Raw genomic sequence first — 24784 nt, forward strand, 5'->3', positions numbered from 1 at the left:
ACTGGATGTCAGAGGTGGGAAGTAACGAAGTACAAATACTTCGTTACTGTACTTAAGTAGATTTTTCAGGTATCTGTACTTTACTTAAGTATTTATTTTTCTGACTACTTTTTACTTTTACTCCCTACATTTTTATACAAGTATCTGTACTTTCTACTTCTTACATTTTCAAACAGACTCGTTACTTTTTAACACGTCAGAAGAAGTTTGCATTTCCGGTCAGTGCGCCGTCAAACATCAAACGATCTGAGCCTAAACGGAGGAATAATAACACACAAGAGACAATCGTACTGGCGTATCCTCCATCATCGGGGCTTATCTCGTACAAAGGGATTAAATACGCAAACCCATATAATTAATGTATCATTTATAGCGCTAAAATCGGGCCGGACCGAGTCCGTAAGTTGCGCTGCGGCACATAAACAGCTTAGCTAGCGCTACTGAAGAGGAGCGAGCATGAAGGGAGTAACGTGTGGCAGGTAAATGCAACGTTTCTAAATGCTCAACAAATATCAGCAAACACACAAAGTGTGTGCAGTTTGTCACACAGTGTGTCTGCTAGCTAAAAGAAGAGCTGCTGTATTTCAGGGAGAGCAAAGAGAGAGAAGTTCACTCAGAGATGGAGAAAGAGGACAGGAGAGGAAGAAGAGAGGTTAGAATTAAAGGTAAGGACTGGAAAATAAACTGAAGTATGCTGACTTTGTGTAATTCAAAGATTCTATGAAAATACTGCAGTTTAGTGTGTAATAAATAGGTTAGCTTGTTGTACTGTATTTACAGTAAAGCTCTGTGTTGGACTGGAGCACAGTGTTTGTGTTTATGGTCAGAGTTACAGGTTACATCAGTGCAGCAGAGATGAGTTTGAATCTGCTGATGCTGAGATTCATTCACTGAATCCAACATTTCTACAGCCTGTATGCTGTCAGTGTAGGGGATGGAGATCAGCTCAGATAGCTGTGAAATACTGGGTTACATCTTTGTGAATTCAGTTCATCCACACAGAGCAGTAAACCTCAGAGCAGCAGCAGCAGGTCAGCTGATCACAGTCTGCACACCAACATCATTTACTGGAGCTCACAATAGAAAGTTGTGATTCTTCTCCCCATGCAGAGACACTACAGCTGATCTTAGGGTTCCTCCACCTTCTGAATCCCACTGTAACCCCTGAGTATCCTCATGTTTGTGTTTAGGTGGAGGCACAGTCACCCTCTACTATGGAGGACATGGAGAATAGAGCTGTGTTTAAATTTCCTTTAACAGTTTGTGTCCTACATAACAGATTCAAGCTGAGTGCATTCATTAGGATTAAAATTTAGATTGGAATAATGTTTGCATTCTCATGTAATATTATTTTATATTATTACAATAATATATAATGAGGTTCGGTTAGTTTTACACAAAAATAGCATTTAGAAACATCCTCCAAAGAACTACTTTTACTTTCTTACTTTGAGTACATTTCAGAGCCTGTACTTTTTTACTTTTACTTAAGTAGAGAAGTTGAACCAGTACTTCGACTTTTACTAAAGTATTTTTTAACATAAGTACTTGTACTTCTACTTAAGTACAGAATGTCAGTACTTTTGCCACCTCTGCTGGATGTTGCTATTTATTCACACAGGTTTATATAACTGTGAAGCGAGGGGGGAAGGATGTGAGCATTCAGAGATTTTCAACAGATGTGAGTGAGCATTTAGTTTTTATTCCAAGAGCAGGAAATAATAAAGTCTGATTTTTACAATTCATGTTTGTGCATTACTCATAGAACTAATCAGGTTCAAGTGGACCAGATGGCTCTCCAAGAGAGAGGGGGAAAAAACAAGTAAAAACTAACAATATGTGACACTATCAGCAGAGGAGCAAAGAGTCTGGACTCCATCAATCCACAGGAAGAGACTGTGTACAAATGGAGGAAAATTAAGACCATTTTTAACCCACCACAGGAGAAGCTGATCAACAAACTGAGAGGTCACAAAGGAACCCAGGCACCTATTTCTAAGCAGTCTAAGTTTAAATAAGAGATTTTTTTGCATTCTAGTATAAGGACTCTATCCCTTTTTTGATCTGTGAGGGTAGTGTCCTGGTTTGAGCATGTTTTGCTGCATCTGGGCCAGAACGGCTCACCATCATTGACTGACAATGATTTCTGTATTTTACCACCAAATCCTGAAGAAAAATGTCATTTTTCTGTGAACTGAACCTTAACTAAAAGTGGGACATGCAGCAAGACAGCAACCCTTAGGACAGAAAACAGACAGCAGACAGATCTCGGGCTACGAGTGGCACTTAGTGCTTATATGGCATTGGCAAGTGTTTGAGAAAGTCATGAGAAGGACTCAACACGGGTCATGGTAACTGTTGTCTGGGTCAGATATGGTCTAATCAACCCTAATATATGAGGGAACCCTGTGTCTAAATTGAGGTGATCACAATGACTGTGAATCGTTGTTGTCCAGTGTGGCAAATTTGGGCTGAAAATGTATTTCCTACAGAGTTGTGCTACAAAAGAATGGCTAAAACAAATATAGTTTAGAAATCCAAGTCTTGACCTTAATCCAAAAGAAATGTTTTGAAAGCAGTAATTTAAGAAAGGCCTCGAGCAGACACAGTTGTAGCTATTCTGGTTTTTGTGCAGAGCTGACCAGCAAACTGCACGAATGTTTATATGCTTGCAGTTATTGCTGTGCAAGGGAGTCACACCAGATACTAAAAACAAAATTTGACATACTTCCCCCTCATAGATATGGTGTTCCTACACTAATAAAACACCAAATGCAGCATTTTAATTTCATTTGCTTTTAGGATTTGTGCAAACGTCCCATGTTTTGATAATTGCAAAAGGTTCACAAGCTTTTTCCTGCAACTTTAAGACTGTGAGTATTTCACCTTTATAAATATATATATATACAGTGTGTACACACACACAAAGAAAGAAAGAGCAGAAAGTTAGATTTTTAACACTATCGTATGACGTGCAAACACTGCTAGAATACTTCAAAGCTCATATCTCAAAGAAATGTACAATTTCAAAAAGCTAGTAAGCATCACCACACACGCTCACACGTACATAAAAACATAAATACCAAAGGGAGAGTCAGGAAACTTTCCTGCCTGCATGCTTTCTAGAGCTGAATGATGAGGTCATTTAGCTATCGTCAGTACATAGCTCTCAGGCAGAGGCTGTGATGCACTCTAAACCTCGTATTCATCATACTTTGGAGCTTGTTTTTTTTCTTGCCGCTCTCTCATCCCATAGTTTAAAAGTTACTTTCCACCTGAGCTGCAGAAATCAAATGCTGAGTCACCAAGTCAGAGTGCAGCTGCTAGTCTGTCATGACTGAAAAAAAAAAACACACACACACCTTCCTGCTCTCACTTTCAAAAGAACCTGTGGTCTGATATAAATTTAAAATTAAACCTAAGCACATGTATAGAGCATAAAATATTTGTGCAGGTGCAGGCAGTGCTTCATTTTTACACTCACTGTGGGCCACAAATTCCAAATTTATGTCTTTTTTACCACTGCTTCCATCCAGAAACATTTGGATACTCTTACTATGTACCTCTAAATTATTTGCAACCATAAGCACTCCCAGGAATTGAATTCTCAAAGGGCGAAGAAAGGAACTTGACCGAGCAAACATGCAAACTGAGTAACATTCACATCAGACACTGTCAACAAACTGACAATAACAGGATGATGCGTACACTGTATGCTTTTGCACATCAACAGCTGGTATCTTGCATAATAAAGGATGATTCTGTTGACACATTTCCCACAGCTTCTGTTACAAATGTGAATATGCATTTGCAGGAGTAACAACCTCCATGTTTTGCATATAAAGCAGGAATCCAGCCAGGTGTAGCTTGTACTGTGGTCTAGATTTATAATAATAAATGGACCAAAATCTTACAGAGTACTTGCCTTGTTATGTCTGCAGTGTTTTTGCGTCTATAATGTAAAAAAACAAAAAAAAATGGTCATCAAATGCAGTAAATCTTTTGCAGAGGCTGTGTGATATAAACCGGTGTTTTAGTCAGCCACCGAGCTATTCTAGAAATACAATACAACCTACTCATGGCAGTGAGTAGGCTGACAATCTGGGTCATGCAACACAGCCACATACAGTAGCTATTTCACTGAAACAATCCCAAACCTATTTTTTATGGTTAGGAACTAATCCTTTACCAGAGGAATGAAGGATTACAATATATGGAAGAGCAAATGGGAAAACAGTTATCACGTTCATATCTGGTTCTCTCATTGCTTGCAGACGTCAGTGTTATTTCTCTCTGCATCTTTAACGGATGTGTAATTTGTAAAATGTAATGTAAATTCTGTTGAGCATCTACTTCCTTGGTATTGTGCATCTGCACATTTGTTGCTTCTCTCCAAATGTTCTTTTGTGCTTTGCTGAAAGCAGCATGTGGTCCTGACCTTTTCTGACTTAAAGTTAAGATGCTTGTGCATTGGGCAGCACGAGGGCCGTGTCTTCATTTAGCTTCATAATTAAATGTCACAGAGTTAATTAAGAGCCACTAGTCAAAATACTGAGATTCAAGTGGTCTAAAATGGGGTTCAATGAATCTATCATTTTATTCCACTTTGGGATTTTTAAACCTTTAGAATTTTTACGTTTTTGTAATGTTAGATTCTCATTGCTATAGCTCAAGATGAACAGGCATACATACACACAGGCATTTTCTTCCACCTATCCAATTCAGGATCATAGAAAAGCTGGAGCGTATCCCAGCTATCATAGGGTGAAAGGTGGCATGCACCCTGGACAGGCCACCAAACGGTCACAGAGCTAAGATATAGAAAAGGGTAGCTTCACAAAATGTATAAATAAAGCAGGCAGCCCTATTTTATCGTCCTTCACTCAGGAACGTTAGCAAAACCCCGTGCAAGGTTTTAAATGTCATTTGATTTGCGTACTTACAATGGAGAGCGTTGATTTTGCAGCATAAAATAACTAAGCCTTGTCGAGCTTTGAGCCCTTCCTCTGCACAGTTTAATTATAATCATATTTCACGACCGCACTTGCTTGCAGATTGCAGCAGAGGAAGAGCACATGCTATAGTATGCATGGAAGAAGACACTGCTGTTTATACAAAGAAAAGCTATTTAAGTTCCACGGTTCCAAACCAATTGTTCGCTTTGTTGTTTCTTGCATCTTTCTTTGCATACACTCTGTATATAGCAAAATGAACTGCCAAAGTCTTTCTGTTCAGCCTTATGGAGTTGAGCAGCATGCATATTCATCTTCAGACCTTTAACCATTGCAAGCCGAGAGTGTCAGAACTGAGGATACAGTGGTTATGATATGGCTCAGGGCTGTAGCTGACTTGCTGTTACTCTTATGTCCCTAACATTACAGCGTTTTCCTTGTAGGAATCATTTCTACGTAAAGACACAGAGGAGCAACACTGTTCTTAGCAGGGTACCTTGTCACACCGAGCTTCTCTGTTCCATGTTTTGATGGCTGCTCTGACTTGGCATTCATGTTAGTGCACATTTGAAAATGGTGTTACTCCCTGTTATTATAAAGAGATAAAGAGTGACCTCCCACACCACGCTGTAAAAGCAAGATGGCAGAGTGCAGACGTGACCATTCAGCTAGAGGTGACCTTTCAAATTTTACAGCACCTGAGAAACCGGCTAAAAGGCCTCAGACAAAGGAACCTACAAAGAACTTACAGCTAGAGTAAGCACTGGGCAAAGATGGAGAGCCTTATGAGCTTTATTTTGGTCTGAGATATCGCTGTTGTTGTGCAACATCCAGGGAATCTAAATGTCATACATATTATATTTAAACTTAATGGAAAATCTGATGCTGTTCATTATCTGAGAAAAAGTAAAGAAAAAACTCTTTTACCCAAAGGAAAGCTTTGAAACAACTGCTTTATTAGGCTGTGCTCAAGGCTTCTGGATTCATTTGGGAATGTGACTGAAAATGTGTCAGAATGACTTAAGTCTCAATAATATATATATATATATATATATATATATATATATATACACACACACACACACACACACACACACACACACACTGTATCAGCCACTTTGTTATTGCATTCTATGTATGCCCTGCCTGCTAGCATCTTGCATCCCGCCTGCAATTGGGGTCTTACCTTGTGTGGTAGACCCCAGCCTCTATCAATCTTGTGCTTAGAGTTTGTTCCTGTGCTGCCATGATTAGTGCCTCTGTGCTATCCTTCAGTTCAGCTTTGTCCAGCCATTGGACTATCTGCTGCTGGTAGATGCCGTACAGAGGGCTGTCCTTCTTTCTCGGGTTTCTGTTGCCTCATCACTGATGACATGATCATTTGTGGCCATTTTCCTGATGCACTTATGGATCTTTGTTGTTTCATCCAGGATAGTGGTTCTGACACTTACTAGTCTTCAGCCTCCTTTCTTCCTCTTAGCGTACAGTCTCAGGATGCTGAATTTGGTGTGAAACCTTCCATGCATGGTAAGGAGAGCTTTCTTGTCTTGATGCCAGTAGCTTTTATCTCCTCCTATCGCCAGCTTATTAAATGGGATATGCCCCTATGGGTGGTTGAGAATGACCAAGCTAAGATCCTGTGGGACTTCCAGGTACAGACAGACAAACTTGTGATGGCTAACCAACTGGACATAGTAGTGGTGGACAAGCAGAGGAAGAAAGCCATAGTGATGGATGTAGCAATACCAAGCAATGGCAACATCAAGAAGAAAGAATATGAGAAGCTTGAATACCCAGGGCTAAGGATGTGGAAGATGAAGGTAACAGTGGACCCGTGGTAATCAGAACACTCTGGGCGGTGACCCTCAAACTGGGAGACTGGCTCCAGCAGAGTCCAGAAGTCTCTGCAAGTGACCCCCTATGAGCAAGCACTTGATGACAGTGTGAAAGAAAAAAACTCAATTTTAACAGGAAGAAACCTCCAGCAGAACCAGGCTCAGGGAGGGGCCAGTTGAGGGTGAGAAGAGGGAGACAGGACAAAAGACACGCTGTGGAAGAGAGCCAGAGATTAATAATAACTACTGATTAAATGCAGAGTGGTGTATAAACAGAGTGAAAAGAGGTGAGTGATAAAGAAACACTCAGTGCGCCATGCAAACACCCCAGTGGCCTAGGCCTATTGCAGCATAACTAAGGGAAGGTTCAGGGTTAACATAATTAAACAAAACATAATTAAAACAATATAATCTGTGTGTGTGTGTGTGTGTGTGTGTGTGTGTGTGTGTGTGTGTGTGTGTGTGTGTGTGTGTGTGAGCTGTGGTTTTCTCCCATAGACATTGTTGTTAGCTTAATTATTGGTTCTAATTGGGTGTACGTGTAGATGTATGTGTGTGTGGTTTTATTTTTTTAACAGAATAGATTCAGACCATTCTGCAACCCTATGTTGGGCAAGTGGGAATTGAGATGATGAATGGATGGATGGATGGATGGATGGATGGATGGATGGATCACTTACAATCAGCTTCTTCCTTGTAAACATGCTTTCCATGCAGTTTTAACATTTCACTAATTAAGATCTTTGTTTAATGCCCTGCAGCCATTCAGCAGTAATGTGGTTATTGTAACACAATTGTTGTAATTGGCTGCCAACACTCTCACAGTAAACTACACCGTAAACTTAAGTTTCTCGTTATATTCAAACCCACGTAGAAAAGATTATCTGTTTCCCAGCTTATTTATCTTTTTTTTTTTTTTTTAATTTAGTTCACATCACGCAGTCATACAAAGTGATATTCACTATTGTTTAGATCAGGGAAAAGAGGCACAGCTGGGGAAACAGATGAAAAATGCATGATGCAACAAACAAAATATATTTATATATTGGCATATGCACACTCTTGTGCTGACAGCTATGCTATCTTTTGTGTAGACTCAGGTCCTGGAAACAGGAGGAGTGTAGGTAAGACCTCATGCTGCACCTGTCTCTCACTATTACAAGTCACATGTGCCCTCTAAGAGCATAACCTTGCAGCAGTGGTTCTGTCACCCCCCCACACTGCAGAGACATATTCAGATCTATAGCTCAAGCTGTTCTGACGTTGCATCTATTTTGATGAAAAACACACCAGAATTATCTGGCATTCACCTGCAGTCTGGTAACTGTTTTGCCTAAAAAAAAAAAAAAAAATCTTTCTCCTCTCATTCTCTTCCTCTTTTTTGTGGCTGTAGCAGCAGTGGATTCAAGCTGACAGTGTGTGTCTCTGCTTTTAATTTTTTACATCACCTCACTACATACTTTTATGTAACCGTCTTCTTCAAGATTTATTTTTATCTCTTGCTCTTTCCTCCTCTGTGGGCGTGTATGTGTTTCACTCTCCCCATTAGTTCTGTGCAGCCACATTGTTTTACTACTTGATATTTACATACAGAACCTCCTATGGACAGATAGCTGTTTGATCCGTCTGACTATGTTTGCTTAGCGTGCAGTGGGACACTTCTGTGAAGTTCAGCTTTTGTCTTCACATTTAGTTGTTCCCTGTGGGTTTCTGCACATGGTGCATTTAATCAGGAGCTAATTTTGTTTGCAACGGCAACACAAGCTGCTGTTATACACTGCTGCCATCTGTTGTTTAACAAGTAACACCACAGCATTAGAAACTTGAGCTTAGGGCTGAGTTCTTCACCTAGAAAGTTTAAAACACTTCGTAAGAGCGTTCGCAAAAAAAAAAAAGTCTGTTTTTAAGCTGCTTAATGCATCTTAGTATTTTTTATTATTATTTTAAATCCCTCCTTGAAGTAAAACATCATTTTGTACTCACAGATAATTTTATAGACATTTCAAAATGGCAAAAGTCCAGCCGTGGGTGCTTCATTTCATAATTTTCCATTGCTAAAGATTCAAAAGCCAAAAGATCAAAGTCAATCATAAAAGACTTGACTGATGAGAAACAGCTTCCATTAATGATGAACACATAATAATAACCACATTTAATGAACTGTCAACTAATTCAACTTTAGTAAATAGGTGTTTTTGTTAACAACAAAACTATAATGAATAATCTTTATCATTAGTGATCTTGGACATCACAGCTGGTGAGACACAGTAACAATTACATCCTGATGACCTCAGGAGACTTAACATTTTATTTATTATATTATGTATTTGTTAACAATTTCCAAATGATATTGTCTCATTCTTTGGACTTCAAATGGTGTAACTTTGTCAGAGATACACACAAAGTGTCCTTTAGCATTGAGACTGAGACACACCTCATGGTGTGAAATGGTCCTTTAGCTCTGTTTTTCAGTGGGCGGTTTTAGTGTTGTGAACAGTTGTATTTAAACTCACACCACGATCTTTTCCTAAAGCTAACCAAACAGCAAGTTCAAGCAGGACACACAGTCAGTGAAAACAAAACTATACATTCTCATTCTTAAATTTATACATTCTTACTATTTTTAAAAAGAGTACTAATCATAAGTTAAAACTTTATCATAACATCCATTTAATGTTTATATGACGCACTAAACCAGTGATTCACAAGGTGTGGGCTGGGGGCCTCTGGTGGACTATGAAGGTACTGCAGGTGTGCTGCAAGAGGTAATTGATGATAAATGCTTTTTTTTTAATTCAGTTAAATTCTTAATTCTTATAAGATTCTTACAATTATATGAATATATATCATTTTAAAACTCTCTCATTTTAAACGTTTAAATGACTGAAATCTAAAGAATAAACTTACAGGATAAGATGCACTTAAACTGTAAGGCTTAATGACATGAAATTCTTTTGAAATCTTATGGGAATGCTTCCAAAATTAAAGAGATTTTGTTTTTATTAAAATTTCTTTTTGGAATCCTAAAGAATTTTTTTTAATTTAGTTTAAAATGCCATAGGATGTTTATTTTTTAAAGATATTTATTTTAAAAAGAAACTAAAGCAATGAAATCAAGCCATGATTATTCTTCTTCTTCTGATCCATTTTTGCTCCTGAACTCTTTCTAGATGTCATCATCAGCTGGAAAGAAAATCATTTGTAAGCAGCAGTCTGAACTTTGGGAATGGTTTTTAGAAATATCATGTCATGCAATAATCACAGAGTAGTACTGCCTCTAAAAAGGAGCCAAAAGAATGCTAAGTTTAAGAAGAGAGAAAAGCAGAGATGAAATAATTTAAAGATGTAAGCTCTTGCACAGACCACCAGAAAGCTACAAAAGGTCTGAAACTGCCGTCTCAGTCCACAGGAGGGAAAGTGATTTTTCCCCAAGTTCAGAAGAGCTTTCTTCCCCTTCCAATCATCATTTGTTTCATTTGATGCACATGGTAAATGCATTTTTTTTTCATATTGAAATAACAGTATGAGTAGGCTGTGTAATGTAATGAATAAGATAAGCTGATACATGCATGGATGTGCATTCTTACAGAAAACCAAAAGCAGAGAAAGCAATGAAACACTCTGGGAACTAAAAGGAAACAGAGATGAAAAGGACCATCTTTCATGTGCAATATTATTATTATTTGCATTTAAATTACAGGATTTTTTTTTGTGACTGTGTTATTTCAATTGGCTGCTCAACAAACATTACACCCCAACCCATGTTGGGCTGAAATGTGTCTGTGTGCTGGTTGGCTGTCAAGGGTGGAGGCCCTGGCTGTCCGATCCCCAGCTGCTGAAACTAACTCTTGAGACGTGGAACGTCACTTCTCTGGTTGGAAATAAACCTGAGCTCGTGTGTGAGGTTGAGTGATACTGGCGAGATATAACCGGGCTCAATTTAATTCGCAGCTTGGGCTCTGTAACCAGTCTCTTGAAAAGGAGCTTGACTCTATTCTAATCTGAGAGGTGGCAGGCAGGGGTGAGTATACTGGAATCCCCCTGGTTTGCTGCCTGTATGTTGGCGTTTTCTCCAGTGGATGACAGAGCTGCTTCCATGAGCTTTTGGGTTGGGGAACAGGTCCTGATTGTCACTTGTGCTTATGCCCAGCCTTCTTGGAGTCACTGAGTGAGATGCTGGCGGATGCCCTGCCTGGTGACTCCATTGTCCTACTGGGGGACTTCAGCATTCACATAGGCAACAACAGTGAGACCTAGAGTGGCGTGATTAGAAGGAACAGCATCCCTGATCTGATCTGGAGTGGCACTGTGCCAATGACAGTTTTTCCATAACAAACAGTATAAGCACAAGTGTACATGGCACCACGATACTATAGGTCACAGGTCATTTCATCAGATCTGCAGGCTGTATGTCTTGACTGCATGTCAGGTGAAGAGAGGAGCTGAGCTGTCAACTGATCACCACCTGGTTGGATCAGGTGGTGAGGGAGGATGCTGGCTTCTTTTCAGTAGGTCATACCTGAAACACTTCACGTAGGAGGTATCCTGGTCAGAGACCCATACCACCTCATCAGGGTCCTTTTGATGAAGAGGAGTAGTGACTCTAATGTACTCTGAGACCCTCCCGAATGACCAACTGCTCACCTTATCTCTAAGGTGGAGCCCAGACACACTGCGAGGGAAACGTTCCGCTATTTGCATCTGCAATCTTATTCTTTGGTCATTACTCACAGCTCGTGGCCACTGATGAGGGTAGGAACCATAGATCAACCTGCAAATTGACAGCTCTGCTTTCATGCCCACCTCTGCTTTTCATCACAAGAGATGTCTGCACCAATCTGTCCGCGCCACTCTCCCCTCATCTGTGAGCAAGTCCATGAGAGACCTAAACTCCTACTGAATCTGATACTCTTCACCCCTTGACTGTGCCTAGAAATTTTGTCCATAATAATTATGAACATAATCTTTGACAAAGGGCAGCCCTGGTCGAGACTAATACCCACCAGTACTGATTCTGACGTTTTGTTGGCAATATGAACCAAGCTCTCTCTGCAGCTGCACTGGGACCAGAAAAGCTCAACCTAAACAAAGACTACAGGCAGTTATAGCCCAAACTTTGCCCCATGCCTGTCTGTTCACCTTTATACACCTTTATCATGTAGATTTTCCACCTTATTCTTAAAGAGTCACACAAGCAGGTGGAATTTTCCTCACTTCAAGGAGGGTAATTGTTGCTTGGACAGGACCAGGGCACGCCACAGTTGTCTCAGGTGGATCTGCTGACATCATCCCATCCAGATGATGAATGCAACAAAGGAGTAATCCTACCCTCCTGATATTGTATGATACTTTAATTTAGGACAAATGGCAAACATTAAGTGAATAAATAGCTCCATTTATTAAAACTGCAGTGGGAGAATTTGGTGTTTATGACTGGGATCCCCCAGGACAAGAAAATGTTTGTATTTTTAAAAAGCACTAAAGAAAGTAGAAATGGAAAACAAAATGATTGATGAAGTCATAAAATACACTGGAATTACAGGATAAAACCCCTGTGAGATGTGAAAAGTCAGTAGGAAGAGGGTTAATGCTCTGACTGATTAATCTACATTATCCAAGTTAGTCCTTCCTCCTGGTTGTAGGGAAGAGGTATGCAAATTGGAGAAAAGAGTCTGAAGAGATTATGAAGCGAGACTGCAGTGCAGCATCCTTGAATGTCTGTCACAGTGCAGGGTGATGTGGTGCAGCAAAACAGTTCCAGATGGCAAACATCTGTCATGGGGATTACACTGGGTTACTCAGTAATCTGAATACTTAATTTCCCATCACAAGTGTGTGGCTGTGAGTGTCTGTACGTCAGTGTGGATATTTTGGGTAAAGGTTATAAACATCTTAGAAACATCTGTGACACAATTTACAAGTTTTATTATTTATGTTTCCAGATTTATCCAGGAAGTAAAACTAATGACTACTGGAGTGAAGAAGGCAGAGAATTCATTACATAAAAGTCACTGTAGAGGAAAAATGTAGCATAGCCGCTGAGTTAATGTAAACGATGGAGTTAGCTACCATGATGTCTCCTATTGGTTTGCAGTCTCTCATATGGCTGTCGCCATCACAAGCAAGCAGGAGATCTCCCTGACAACCACATGCTCCCATTCACTATATAGTCACATATGGTAGTGACTATATGGTGACAAGCTGAACTGCATACTTGCTTTTGTATCATCTTTGTCTATTCAAGAGAGAAACACGGAAGACGTGTTTTCAAAGTTTTATTTAACTAGATATACTCAATTTAGGAATGAAGAAAGAGTTTAGGTTTTGCAAACAATGTTGCGATACAGTGTCGATTATTATTATTCATTTTTTAAGTTACTGCTACTGTACTCGTTGGGTTTTGTTCTTTTTTTACTGCTCAGCACAGGAGATGTAGAACTCAACTTTCAAGAAACAGGAAGGCTGAAACAGCGCTGAAAAACAAAGTTGCCCTCCATGAATTTTTTAAACAATGAGAGGGTTTTCTGAAACTCACACACACACACAATGAAGGAGTGAAGCAGAGGCATTACATTTTTGGTCTGCAGCCAGTGGAATATTTGATTGAATGGACTATAATATTTTTTTTGTGACTTCCACTCAGTGTTGTTTCATGCACCTCACAAAAACTGAACTAACTGCCTTTCAAATGCCTTTCATGTACTCAAACAATTTAAATACTCCTGCAGAAATCCACTGTGACTAAATATTAAACTAAGATAGCCTGCAGTAATATCCTAATTTTATATGTTGTATGCATTAGGTGTTTTTCTGTTTTTCTAATAAATGTGCTTTCTTCTGCATCCAGCAACCCTGTCCTTTCTGTGTTTGGAGGAAAATAAGCATTACTCACTCCCACTGCTTTCCTTCCATCATTACACACAGTCCTCTCAGTGAAAATTCATTGGCACTACTGATTACAAATGTTCTTGCTTGTACCACGTTTTGGTTGTTTGTTTTTTAAGATAGTTAAAAAAAAAAAAAAATCTCAGAATAAAGTTTAATATCTTTCTAAATAGCGAAAAAGGTCCACTCATTATACTGCGGTGTGTTAGCACAGGCACACACAAACACCATTCCAAGTGGGCAGTCTTCACAGCTTACACATATCTACATCCTCATTATGGTTCACACTTCAGGGAGCAAATTGCTAATTTGGAGTCGTAACCACCGGGTGGAGAAAATACATATGTGCCCGCTTTAATTGAATGTTCTTCACCTGCCACTGTTCGCTTGTCAGTGAGCGTTATTAGTGATTACATCGCTCCACAATAACACAAGGGCATGAGGAGGCAGGGTGCTCGAAAGAGGGGGGGGGGGGGAGGCTGACAGATGAGTAGAGTGAGGCACAGAAGAGAGGGAGTGGCGCAAAGAGGCAGGAGCAGCTTGTGTGTGTGTGTGTGTGTGTGTGAGTGTGTGGAGACAGGGATCAGAAATTCAAGAGAGTCAGCTCAAAGAAGAGAAGCGTCCCCCCCGGTGCCAGATCTGAAACCAGTGAGAGGACCTGACAGAGGCGAAAAAAAAAAAAGAAAAAAAAACCTATAAGGTACAGAGCTGTGGAGGGAGACGGAGAGGGGACGACAGGCTGACAAAAACGTGGAGTACACAGAGGGGCTATTACTCTTTGGGTTGTTTTGGCCAGGCTGGTTTCCACGGTGACAACATGGGTGCAGTGGTGGGCACTTTGACCATGCAAACCAAACAGAGGAGACCATCCAGAGGTACGTCAATGTTAGTCACAGGGAGAAGGAGACGAGACAAAAGAGCAACAGAAAGCTAGAGGAAACTGACTGTACAGGAAGCACATGAAGATTCTAACTTACACCAGTTGTCATTCATAATATGTCTTTTTTTTTTAATTGTTATTTTCTATGCTCATTCAATGCAAAAGAGTTATGGTTTTACCATATTGTTGCCAAGTGATTTAAATAATCGAACTATGAAGTTTGTCAGCAAAGACTAAAATCTAACTGGATGATGCATTTCCTAAACAGGTCCAATGAAAAGGCACCATATTTTTACGTATATAGATACAGAACGCGTGTTGATTCTGTTTTCTCAAATAAAAAGTCCAGGATGTTTACTTATCGAAGTGGCAGCAGTATTGTGCAGGCTGGAACATCTTCCACTGATCATGAGGTATAGCACTTGTGCCGTGATGATGATGTAGAGACAACATGTAGTAGGATGCCCTTGAAAATAACCAGAGCAAAAATCACTGCTCCCACTCTGTAATCATGTGTGTGTTTGGTGCATGCCCATCGAATGTGTGTGTGTGTGTGTGAGCGAGTGAAACAGAAACATGGAGGGAGCGGGGTTTTTGGCATTTGAATTAACACGCAGCTCACATATCATACCTCTGCCTGGCCTTATGCTTGAAAAGCCTGTTGTCATGGAGACTGGGTTGTAGGGGCATAAAGGGAGAATATGAACACAGACTCCACCAGGGTGAGTGATGCATTTATGGCAGCGTGAGATGGAGATTACAAAGATGAAAAGGCATCAAAAATGTAAAAAAAAAAGAAAAAAAAAAAGGATTGAGTCTGAAACGCTGATAAAAACGCCCCACAATCCAATGCTTTAAATGCAGATGAGGCTAAATCGTTTGTCTTTGTTCCGATAAGAACCTTTAAATAACCTCTTAACAAAACAGGTCATCTAAGGATTTTTTTTCAGCTCTGAGTAAGTTGTCCATTAAAAAGCGTGTCGTGCTGCCAGCTGTGCGGAGGTATATAAGATAAGACAGATAAGCTGAGCCCCTAGAGGATAAATAGGCACCACAGCCACATGAGAAACGAGGCACAGAGGTAGGCTAAAGTAGGCTACAAAACAGTGCTGTTGATTACTGAGCATGCATAAATGTATGGGATAGATACAAAATCAGATAACTTCTTTATAACACTTGTTAGGTTTGTTTTGTTTGGTTTTTTTTTCTCACGCCCCTACAACGTACAAAATGCCAGAGCACTGGGGGGGAACAGTTCACCTGGCTCTTCCTGCAGTGAGCAGCACAAACACATCATAAAAACAGCCTGTTGCAGTTTTGTGAGGGATTATATAGAGGACTACGGTTTTGACCCAGCACAGTGACTTCTTCAACTTTGTCCTCATTGCTTCAGACTCCAGAAGACTGCTGGATTAAAGAAACCAAATATAATCTGTTAAGTATGGAGCTTTAGAGGAGCTGGTAGGTTGAGACGAGCTGTTTCCACCTGTCTGAGTGGTCAACTACGTGTGCTAGATTCTTTGTTTTTTAATGCATCTTTTTATCAAAATCTGGGAAATACCTCTTGAGTGTGAATTAAAGAGGACAAAGAGAGAACAAGGGAACATGCCAAAAAAATCAAGAGCCATCTTCCCATAGGCTTCTATACAACCTTCTTTTTCATTACTGCTGCAGTGTTTGCCACTGACTGCGTAACAAAGCTGGTGCACGCACTTTCAATTAGCTACACTGTTTCAGCGTCTAACACGTTCCTCCACTACTCACTAATGAGCGATCACATGCAGAGCAGTCGTTGGATCATTTATAACCAGATTTACTCCATGCATTTCAGCAAAGTTTTTGCAAAATCTGCAACATTTAATTTCCCAAGTCTTAGTTTGGCAATGAAACAATTTTGTTATATATGATATGATATATTCAACAAGTTTTTTAAACCCTCAGGCTATATGTGCTTTTGCTGATTATGCTTCTGAGCTCAGTTTAGCTCGTTTCTTTTGACATCCTCAATTATTCCGTGCTTTCCTATTTTGCCATGTGTTGCTCTCCTTCTCGTGTTTTTCTTCGCACTCTGCCACCTCCTTCTTCCTCTCCTCCCCATCCTCCATGTCTCAGCTTTCTCTAATGAACACCTCTGCTTTTTATCACCCTCATTCCATTTCATCTGCTTCTAATCACACTGTCACATTTGCCGGAAGGATAATCAGCCGACAGAAAGGATTAGTGCACACAGGTGGAGTGTAACAGCACCTTTGTTGTTTTGCTGTCATGCAACAGGAGGCATAGGGAAAATACATGCATAAATTGTTTGACACCTTCTAAAAAAAAAAAAAATATATACCCACCACTGCTCACATTTATTATGGCTATCTATCTCCATGACAACATGAGTCAGCGGGCTGTAACTGGAGCTCAGAGGAAGATTGAAGGGAGATTGAGAGGAAGTAATACATTATATGTTCAGATGGTAATGACACCATGAAATCTCAGCATTGAGAAATAGGCCATATGAAAGTGACAGATTAGGGACAGGCACAACAAATGTGCCTCTAGCGAACATTTTATTGCTATGGTTTCCTCTGCACACGGTAGATCTTTGTAAAATGATGCTGTGTTAACCATCTCGTATGGATTTAAGCAGTATTTAAACCTTTTGTTCATGGTTTTAATGAATAAACAGGACTGAAAGAGACCTTAGCCAATGAGACGGTCTAAAAACCAGACCATTCAGAGGGGAAACAGTTGACACTATAAATGTAAAAAAAAAAAAAAAGCTGAAATGCTAATAAAATGCATTTAACTAGCTAAAAAGTTAGATTTTACTTTGTTAGAAGGCTTTTTAGCACCTCGTGTTTAGCTAGCTGTCAGAAAACTAATGATAGTATTAGACATACTGGACAGTATAACAGACATATCTACCGTGGTTTATTACATCCTATTTTAAAGCCCAGAGATGAGCATTTCTGCTATCACCAGCTTGGTGTTTTGAAACCACACACTTATTGGCTAACAACTTTTCAATCAGTGTTGCACCAGTGAGCACACAATCTGGACACATACAATATATACACACACACACAAGATAATCAGGGAGAGTGGAGACAGCAGGGGAGAACAGGTGAACTGAATCTAACTAATGAGACAAGGGAAGCAAAGCAGAACACAAAGCACAGGCTACAAAGGACCGCCAAAGTAAAACAGGAAGTAGACATGGAAACAGAAACACAGACTTTACACAAAATGGGGAGGCAGGCACGCTGAGGAACACCTGGGAGAAAAACCAAATACAAAACAGAAGAGACAAGGGACTTGGACACAGAGGGACAAAACAGACACAGGAACATAGAAAGACGGCGCTGACAGGGAGAGCACCGGGAAACCAGGGATTAAGAACAAACTAGAGCCAAGAACAGAACTCAAAACTAAACTAAAAATGCCAAGAAAATAAATAAAGAAACCAACAAGGGATTACTACAAAACTCAAACTGACTTACGTGACTCATTCATCAGGTATATGAGTGTCAGGACCCCACAGTTTTACCACACTTCATGCTAACAGCACTCTTAATCATTTGTTCTTCTCCTGAAAGTCTCAGTTTTTCAGTTCAGAAGTTCATAAAAACTTTGTTCTGGGTTCCCTGGTAGTACATTTCACACAGAACCCTTTAGTTAGTTTTCTATTTTTCACTCGCAGACAGAATTGACCAGGATGGTCTCGCCTCCTCAAAGTCAATGAAGACACAGTAATTGCTTTCCCCTCTGGTGTGGGTGGGACTTAAATGTAGACTGTACCTATTACTGCTTATTGTTAGAGAATGTGGCTGCAGACAGTTCTATATTTGGGCTTCTTCTCCTGTTTCACATATAACATTTAAATAGCACTGGCCTCTGGCATAATGATGACACCACTCGTGAATAGGCTGAAAAGAATGAGTCATCACTGCCATCCCAAAATAAAAATTAATTAATTAATTAATTTTAAAAATATATGTATATATAGTCATGCTAATCTCCTTTTTTTTAAAGTCTAACCAAACTATGAATCAAATGGGAAGCTCGTTTGGTCTCACATGTGCGCATTTGTCAAGTTGTTAACATAGTGGTGATCGAGAAATTAGGGGAATTTATAGTGTTTTGTGCATTTTGTGTTAAAATCATCAGTTCAAGGACATTGCATCTAATATTACTTGCAATCTAAACAAAGCATTTCAAGTCACAGAGCACCCTTTGTAAACAGGCCATTCTGCTACACCACACAAGGCTTCAGACTTCAGATTTAATTTGTTCAGCGGGGCCTGCAGCAGCCGGTGGCTGTTTTCTTCTGGACATTTGTTCCTGTTTGTGAAATCGCTGCCGGATGTTGGGATGTTAACATTGGCCTGTAGCGTGAGATAGTCACAGTGACAAACACTTGCCCACAGAGGCATCTCTTCAGATCATTAACCACTATCCGTCTCCACAGGACCAGGCACTGAGCACCATGTTGCCATTAATAAAACGCTTCATCTCCTAAGGGGAAACCTAATTTGTCAAGTAGATGTAGTTCACCTCAAATCCTTCTTTTGTTCCCCTCCTTTTACCTCCTTATCCTCCCTTATTTTTCTTCTGCTTCACTTCCATGAGCACTTTTTAATGCTCTCTGATCCCATTTTTGATACATTTATTGCCAACTTAACATTTTCAGCTTCGCTGACTCATCTCTTTCCTGTATTTAATAGCCTTCATCCCGAGAAGAAGGTGCTGTTAAAAAGGCAGGTCTGTAAGATTTGAGCTTAACACACATCTTGTTGTCTATCTCCCTCTTCCTTACGATTCCCTGTAGATAAAACAGACGATGAGCTTGAGATGACGATGGTGTGCCACAGGCCGGAAGGACTTGAGCAACTGGAAGCCCAGACAAACTTCACCAAACAGGAGCTGCAGATCCTCTATCGTGGTTTTAAGAATGTAATGACACACTTTCTGATTTTAACTCAAGATGCTGTTATAAAAGGATGCGATTATACTAAAATATGTGTGTGTCAGAGAATCCAGAGGTAAAAATGATAAGGGTCATGTGACTGAGACGCTCACTGAGTGGAATAACTGCAGTGAATCATTTGTCCCAACAGGAATGTCCAAGTGGAGTCGTAAATGAGGAGACATTTAAACACATTTATGCACAGTTCTTTCCTCATGGAGGTAAAGTGCGCTGTTTTTGAATCTCTTTTATTGATCTGTGAATTGTCTTCTTTTTTTCTTTTTTTACACATAATTTTTTCATGTTACAGATGCAAGCATGTATGCACATTATCTGTTCAACGCATTCGACACTACAAACAACGGTTCCATTAAGTTTAAGGTATAAATTAACAGATAAAATGTTAGCTATTTGTTTTACAGTCCTGTTCATTTTTTTTAGTTTATGCTCTCCCCTGTTTCTCGATGTATTCTGGACAGGACTTTGTAATGGGGCTGTCTATTCTGCTGAGGGGAACACTGAGGGAAAAGCTGGAGTGGACGTTTCACCTGTATGACATCAACAGAGATGGATACATAAACAGAGAGGTGAGATTGTTCCAATGATAACAGGGTTTTATGTGTTATCTTCAACTAAGTCTTCATCTAAGCACAACGTGAATCTCCTGTTGTTGCAGGAAATGACTGAGATTGTGAGGGCCATATATGACATGATGGGCAAGTATACCTACCCCGCACTGAAGGGAGACGTTCCACAGCAGCACGTGGATGCCTTTTTCAGGTTCATTTCAAACACAGTACAGTAATATAAACCTTAATATTCTTGTTAAATGTGACATTATTTTTAAAACCATAAACTGTATATATGTGATGAAAGAAGCTATGAGGCCATTTGCACCATCACCTTTTTTAATCCTGAAGTGACCGTATGTGCAAAGTTATTAGTTAACACTAGCAAGCTTGGTCAGAAAGGTGCATCCATAAACTGTACAGGTGTATTGCACAGACACAGTACAAGGTAACCTACTCATTAAATCACCAAAACGAGAGCACCGGCTTCTTGGGCAGGCTTTACCACACACAAAAAAACACATTTGTCAGATGACTTCATTAAAAGTTCTCCAGAAGACACCAACACTCTGCAGCCACCTGTGTCTGCATCCATCTGTCACTCAAAACTAAGACTCCCCAAAGGAAAAAGACCACATTGGCACCAGTTAGTAAAAGTGTCTTTTACTCTGCAGCTGGGCTTTAGAACATTGGAGTTAACTGGGATTGAGTTGCTTTTGCAGGCAGCCTCAGGTGGCCCTTTAAGAAGTTTTTTTGCCATTTCCAAGTTGACTACATTTCTGACTGCAGTCAGTCTCAAAAGGTTTTAAACTTTAGTGTTTACGGATTCTGAAAGGAAAATAGATTTTTAATGTCTCTTATCATAACCCAGTAACTTATTGCAATGTTGTAGTTTTGTAGGTTTTTTTTTTTTTTGCATTTAGAAATAAATGCAGTGCCACCAGAACAGAATAAAAATAACACCGTGTTTCTCTGTAGAAAATGGATAAGAACAAAGATGGTGTGGTGACTTTGGAGGAGTTCATTGTAGCCTGCCAAGAGGTCAGTATTGTTCTACACCTGTTTTTCTTGAAAGTGAATGTATTTGAACAAATAAACTAAACAGATTAAAGTGAATAAGAATTAATATTTAATTACAATTCCTCTGCTTGCAATAACCCACTGACATCACTAACTTTTTGCATTTTTCTTTTGTGATACTTTTCTAGGATGTTGATCTCATAGTAATTTTTTTTTTATGTCAAACTCAAATGTTTTCAGTATATGCATCAGTTAGCCCAAGCGTGACTCATATGTTGATTTTTTTTTTTTTTTTGGGGGGGGGGGGGGGGGGGGGGTAGTTTAATTAAAGGAACACTTTTTAATCAGAGTTCAGCATCAAGCCAGTTAAACTTCTGGGATATTGATCTGGTCAGCAAGTAGCAGAGGGGGGTGTTAATCAGATTCAGCTGCTTTGGTGTTAATAAAACTAACAGCAGGTGCATTAGAGGGGCAAGAATCAGACAACCTCCAAACAGGTGGGTTCCAGGTGGAGGTCGCTGACCTTTGTTCCCTCCTCATCTTTTCTAACTGTTTTTTTGCTAGTGTTCATTTGGCTAGGGTCAGTGTCACTACTGGTAGCATGAAGCAATACTTGGACCCTACAGAGGTTGCACAGGTAGCTCAACTCCTCCAGGATAGCACAACAATACATCCCATTGCCAGAAGGTGTCTCCCAGCTCAGTCTCGAGAGCATGGAGGAGATTCCAGGAGACAGGCAGCTACTCTAGGAGAGCTGGACAGGGCCGTAGAAGGTCCTTAACCCATGAGCAGGACCGGGATCTGCTCCTTTCTTTAAGGAGGAACAGGATGAGCACTGCCAGAGCTACAAAATGACCTCCAACAGGCCACTGATGTGAATGTCTCTGCTAAACAATCAGAAACAGGCTTCATGAGGCCCGAGGGCCCGACATCCTCTAATGGGCCCTGTGCTCACTGACCAGCACCGTGGAGTCTGATTGGCATTTGCCAAAAAATAGCAGAATCGGCAGGTCCACTGCTGGCACATTGTGCTTTTCACAGATGAGAGCAGGTTCACCCTGACCGCATGTGACAGATGTGAAACTGTCTGGTGAACATCAATCAATATGACCGGTTTGGTGGTGAGTCAGTGATGGTCTGGGGAGGCATATCCATGGAGAGAGGCAAAGACCTCTACAGGCTAGACTGAGTGCCAGTTAGGTTGTCAGACTCTACGCTGGTGCAGTGGGTCCTGGGTTCCTCCTGCTGCACGACAATGCTGAGAGTACGCAGGCAGTTCCTGGAGGATGATGTGAGCGTGACTGACCCCCACGCTCGCCTGACCTAAATCCAATAGAACACCTCTGAGACATTATGTTTCAGTCCATCCGGGTTGTACTTCAGACTGTCCAGGAGCTCAGTGATGCCCTGGTCCAGATGTGGGAGGAGATCCCCCAGGACACCATCTGTCTCTCATTAGGAGCTCCAACATTGTCATGTAGGGGCCATACAGACTACTAAGTACAATTTTGAGTTGCTGCAATGAAATTTTGGCAAAACAGACTCGCTTGCTGCATCATTATTTTCACTTTGATTATCGGGGTGTCATTAAATTCAGCACTCTGTAGGTTGGCAATTTTCATTTCCATCAAATGATGTGGCCTCCTTTGGTTCCAAACACATTACTCAGTCCATATCAGTATAGATATCCAGCATGATTTTTGTCTAATTGAGATCTGATATGTTTTCAAAGTGTTCCACGTGAAGATTTATCTTCTTTCTCAACAGGATGAAACTATGATGAGATCCATGCAGCTGTTTGAAAACGTGATGTAGAACAAGTGGAGAAGATGGAGACAACTACATGGAAAAATGAGAGGGCTGAATGTGAGTGCGTGTGTGTGGATGCATATGTGCAATACATCCAGTCTCTCCTCCTCCTCCCGTTTTATCCAGCTGTGGTCAGGATATAGCCTGAACCCCCCACAACGGCTTGAATGAAGGAAATGGACTGGAATGCTTTTAGTGTTCCTTCCGAGTTTTGCCGCACAACACGAAGTGACTGATGTGACAGACTTGGATGTTAACGCATCCCTCTCAGTCCTGTCATGAAGATTGGCCTGTTAAAGATAAAGATGTTCATCCATTACAAGGCTGCTCCCGACCAATGAAGAGCGATGTGCTCAACAAGCTGAGTTTTTTTTTGTTTGTTTGTTTTTTTTTGCCAAAAGATGTTCTGTTTTTTTGCCAAAATGTGATTGCATGCTTGATTTATCTCCAAACCTTTGTTAGATTTGTTATGGGAATTTAGCCATAAGTAAATCTATATTTGTCTCATGCTTTTTGTGGTTGACAGATATGAGATATTCCAAATGTTGTACGTTGGTTTCACTGATGCAGTGACCTCTGTATTTTTGTGCTGACCTGGATGTTGCTTTGTGTGCTGAGTCTGTCTTATGCTCGTCTGTCTAAAGCTAGAAGTCAAATGTTTTTAAAGCAGCACATTTCCTGGGTCTCATGTGGTGTGTTTGTGTGCGTATGTGTGTGTTTTTTTCTAGGCTTTAGTGAAATGAAAGAAACACTTGGGTTTTTTTTTTAATATTTTCACCTGCTGCTTTACTGCTTGTGGTCAAATTTGTGTATTATCAAAAGTGTTTAAAAGAAAAAGTGTGGGGAAAAATAAATTTTAGTCATAATTATGAAGTGCCCACAAAACAACAATGTTAAAGAAGGGGCTTCTGATCATAAAAAAAACAAGATCTTTATTTGCACAGGTGACAGGTAATTGAGGTGTGACTCTCAGATGGCAACAGCGACGGCACAGAAGTATGTTTATCTTGTTAGCAGGCGTGCCAGAAAGAGTGAGATGTGTGCTGTTGGTCCATTCTAGCAAATAACTGAGAAAGCTTCTGATAATCTTGCAGGGAAATACCGCTGAATGTCAGCTTTGGAATGTGATGTGACACGGAGGACAGCTCCGTTTGTAATAATGAGCATTTGGCACTGTGTCCTCCATCCAAGTGAGTACAGTGATGTCACACTGACGTACGTGGTACACAAAAATGGGGGTAGCTTCTGCAGCAGTCGCCCGCTGAAGGTTTCTTGTGAGTCACGGTGTGTTTAAAAGCACCACCATAATAGAAAGCTCTACCAGGCTATCGCAGTTTAAGCACTAAAATATTAATCGCTGTTCTTTTTTGCAGTCAGTGGAGCAGCTTTTTGCTGTACCGTGCGCCCGTGTGACATCGCAGCCTCGGGTCTCGGATATCTTACTTTGGAACTGAGTTGTTAAATTTCACAAACCGATTCATCCTAAGCCATAAGAATAAATATGTCAGTTCTTAAACTGAGTGGTATGTTACTTTGCACTCGCGTGCCTTTATTTTATGTTTGCTCTTAGAAAATGAAACAATCATTAAACAAATACGTGAAGAACACAAACACAGGCCAGACTCTAAGGAGTCACTGAAAAGTTTAATGAGTATGAAAAGTGTGTGACTCATATGCCACGACATTGGCACGTGCTCAGACTTAAACCTGTTTTGGTCATGTTAATTTTTTCCTTCTTGACAATCTGTATTCATTTAAATCAATTATTCAAACTTTAAAAAAAAAACTAAACTGAAAATTACACAGAAAAATAACACCTCATATTAATTTAGCCTTTTTCGTGATGCCTATTGGCCATCTATAGGCTATAATTTCTT

At 40.2% G+C, this 24784-nt stretch overlaps 1 protein-coding gene across 3 annotated transcripts in view; it reads left to right on the forward strand.

Annotated features, from left to right (window-relative positions):
• Positions 1 to 24391, forward strand: part of kcnip1b (Kv channel interacting protein 1 b) — a 28119-nt gene extending 3728 nt beyond the window's left edge. Inside the window, exons 1-8 of one of the 3 annotated variants that reach the window (XM_030747227.1) lie at positions 14283 to 14547; positions 19372 to 19496; positions 19661 to 19730; positions 19820 to 19890; positions 19989 to 20096; positions 20186 to 20305; positions 21057 to 21119; positions 22866 to 24391. In XM_030747227.1, coding sequence (XP_030603087.1) covers positions 14490 to 14547; positions 19372 to 19496; positions 19661 to 19730; positions 19820 to 19890; positions 19989 to 20096; positions 20186 to 20305; positions 21057 to 21119; positions 22866 to 22913 — 663 coding nt within the window. In that variant the 5' untranslated portion in view covers positions 14283 to 14489 and the 3' untranslated portion in view covers positions 22914 to 24391. Of the gene's footprint in view, positions 1 to 14282; positions 14548 to 19371; positions 19497 to 19660; positions 19731 to 19819; positions 19891 to 19988; positions 20097 to 20185; positions 20306 to 21056; positions 21120 to 22865 lie in introns of those variants that run through there. The other 2 variants (XM_030747226.1, XM_030747225.1) reach the window with 2 other exon arrangements.
• Positions 24392 to 24784: the final 393 nt, after the last annotated feature.

The sequence above is a fragment of the Archocentrus centrarchus genome, chromosome 14, assembly GCF_007364275.1.
Source record: "Archocentrus centrarchus isolate MPI-CPG fArcCen1 chromosome 14, fArcCen1, whole genome shotgun sequence".
Classification (NCBI taxonomy): Eukaryota; Metazoa; Chordata; class Actinopteri; order Cichliformes; family Cichlidae; genus Archocentrus; species Archocentrus centrarchus.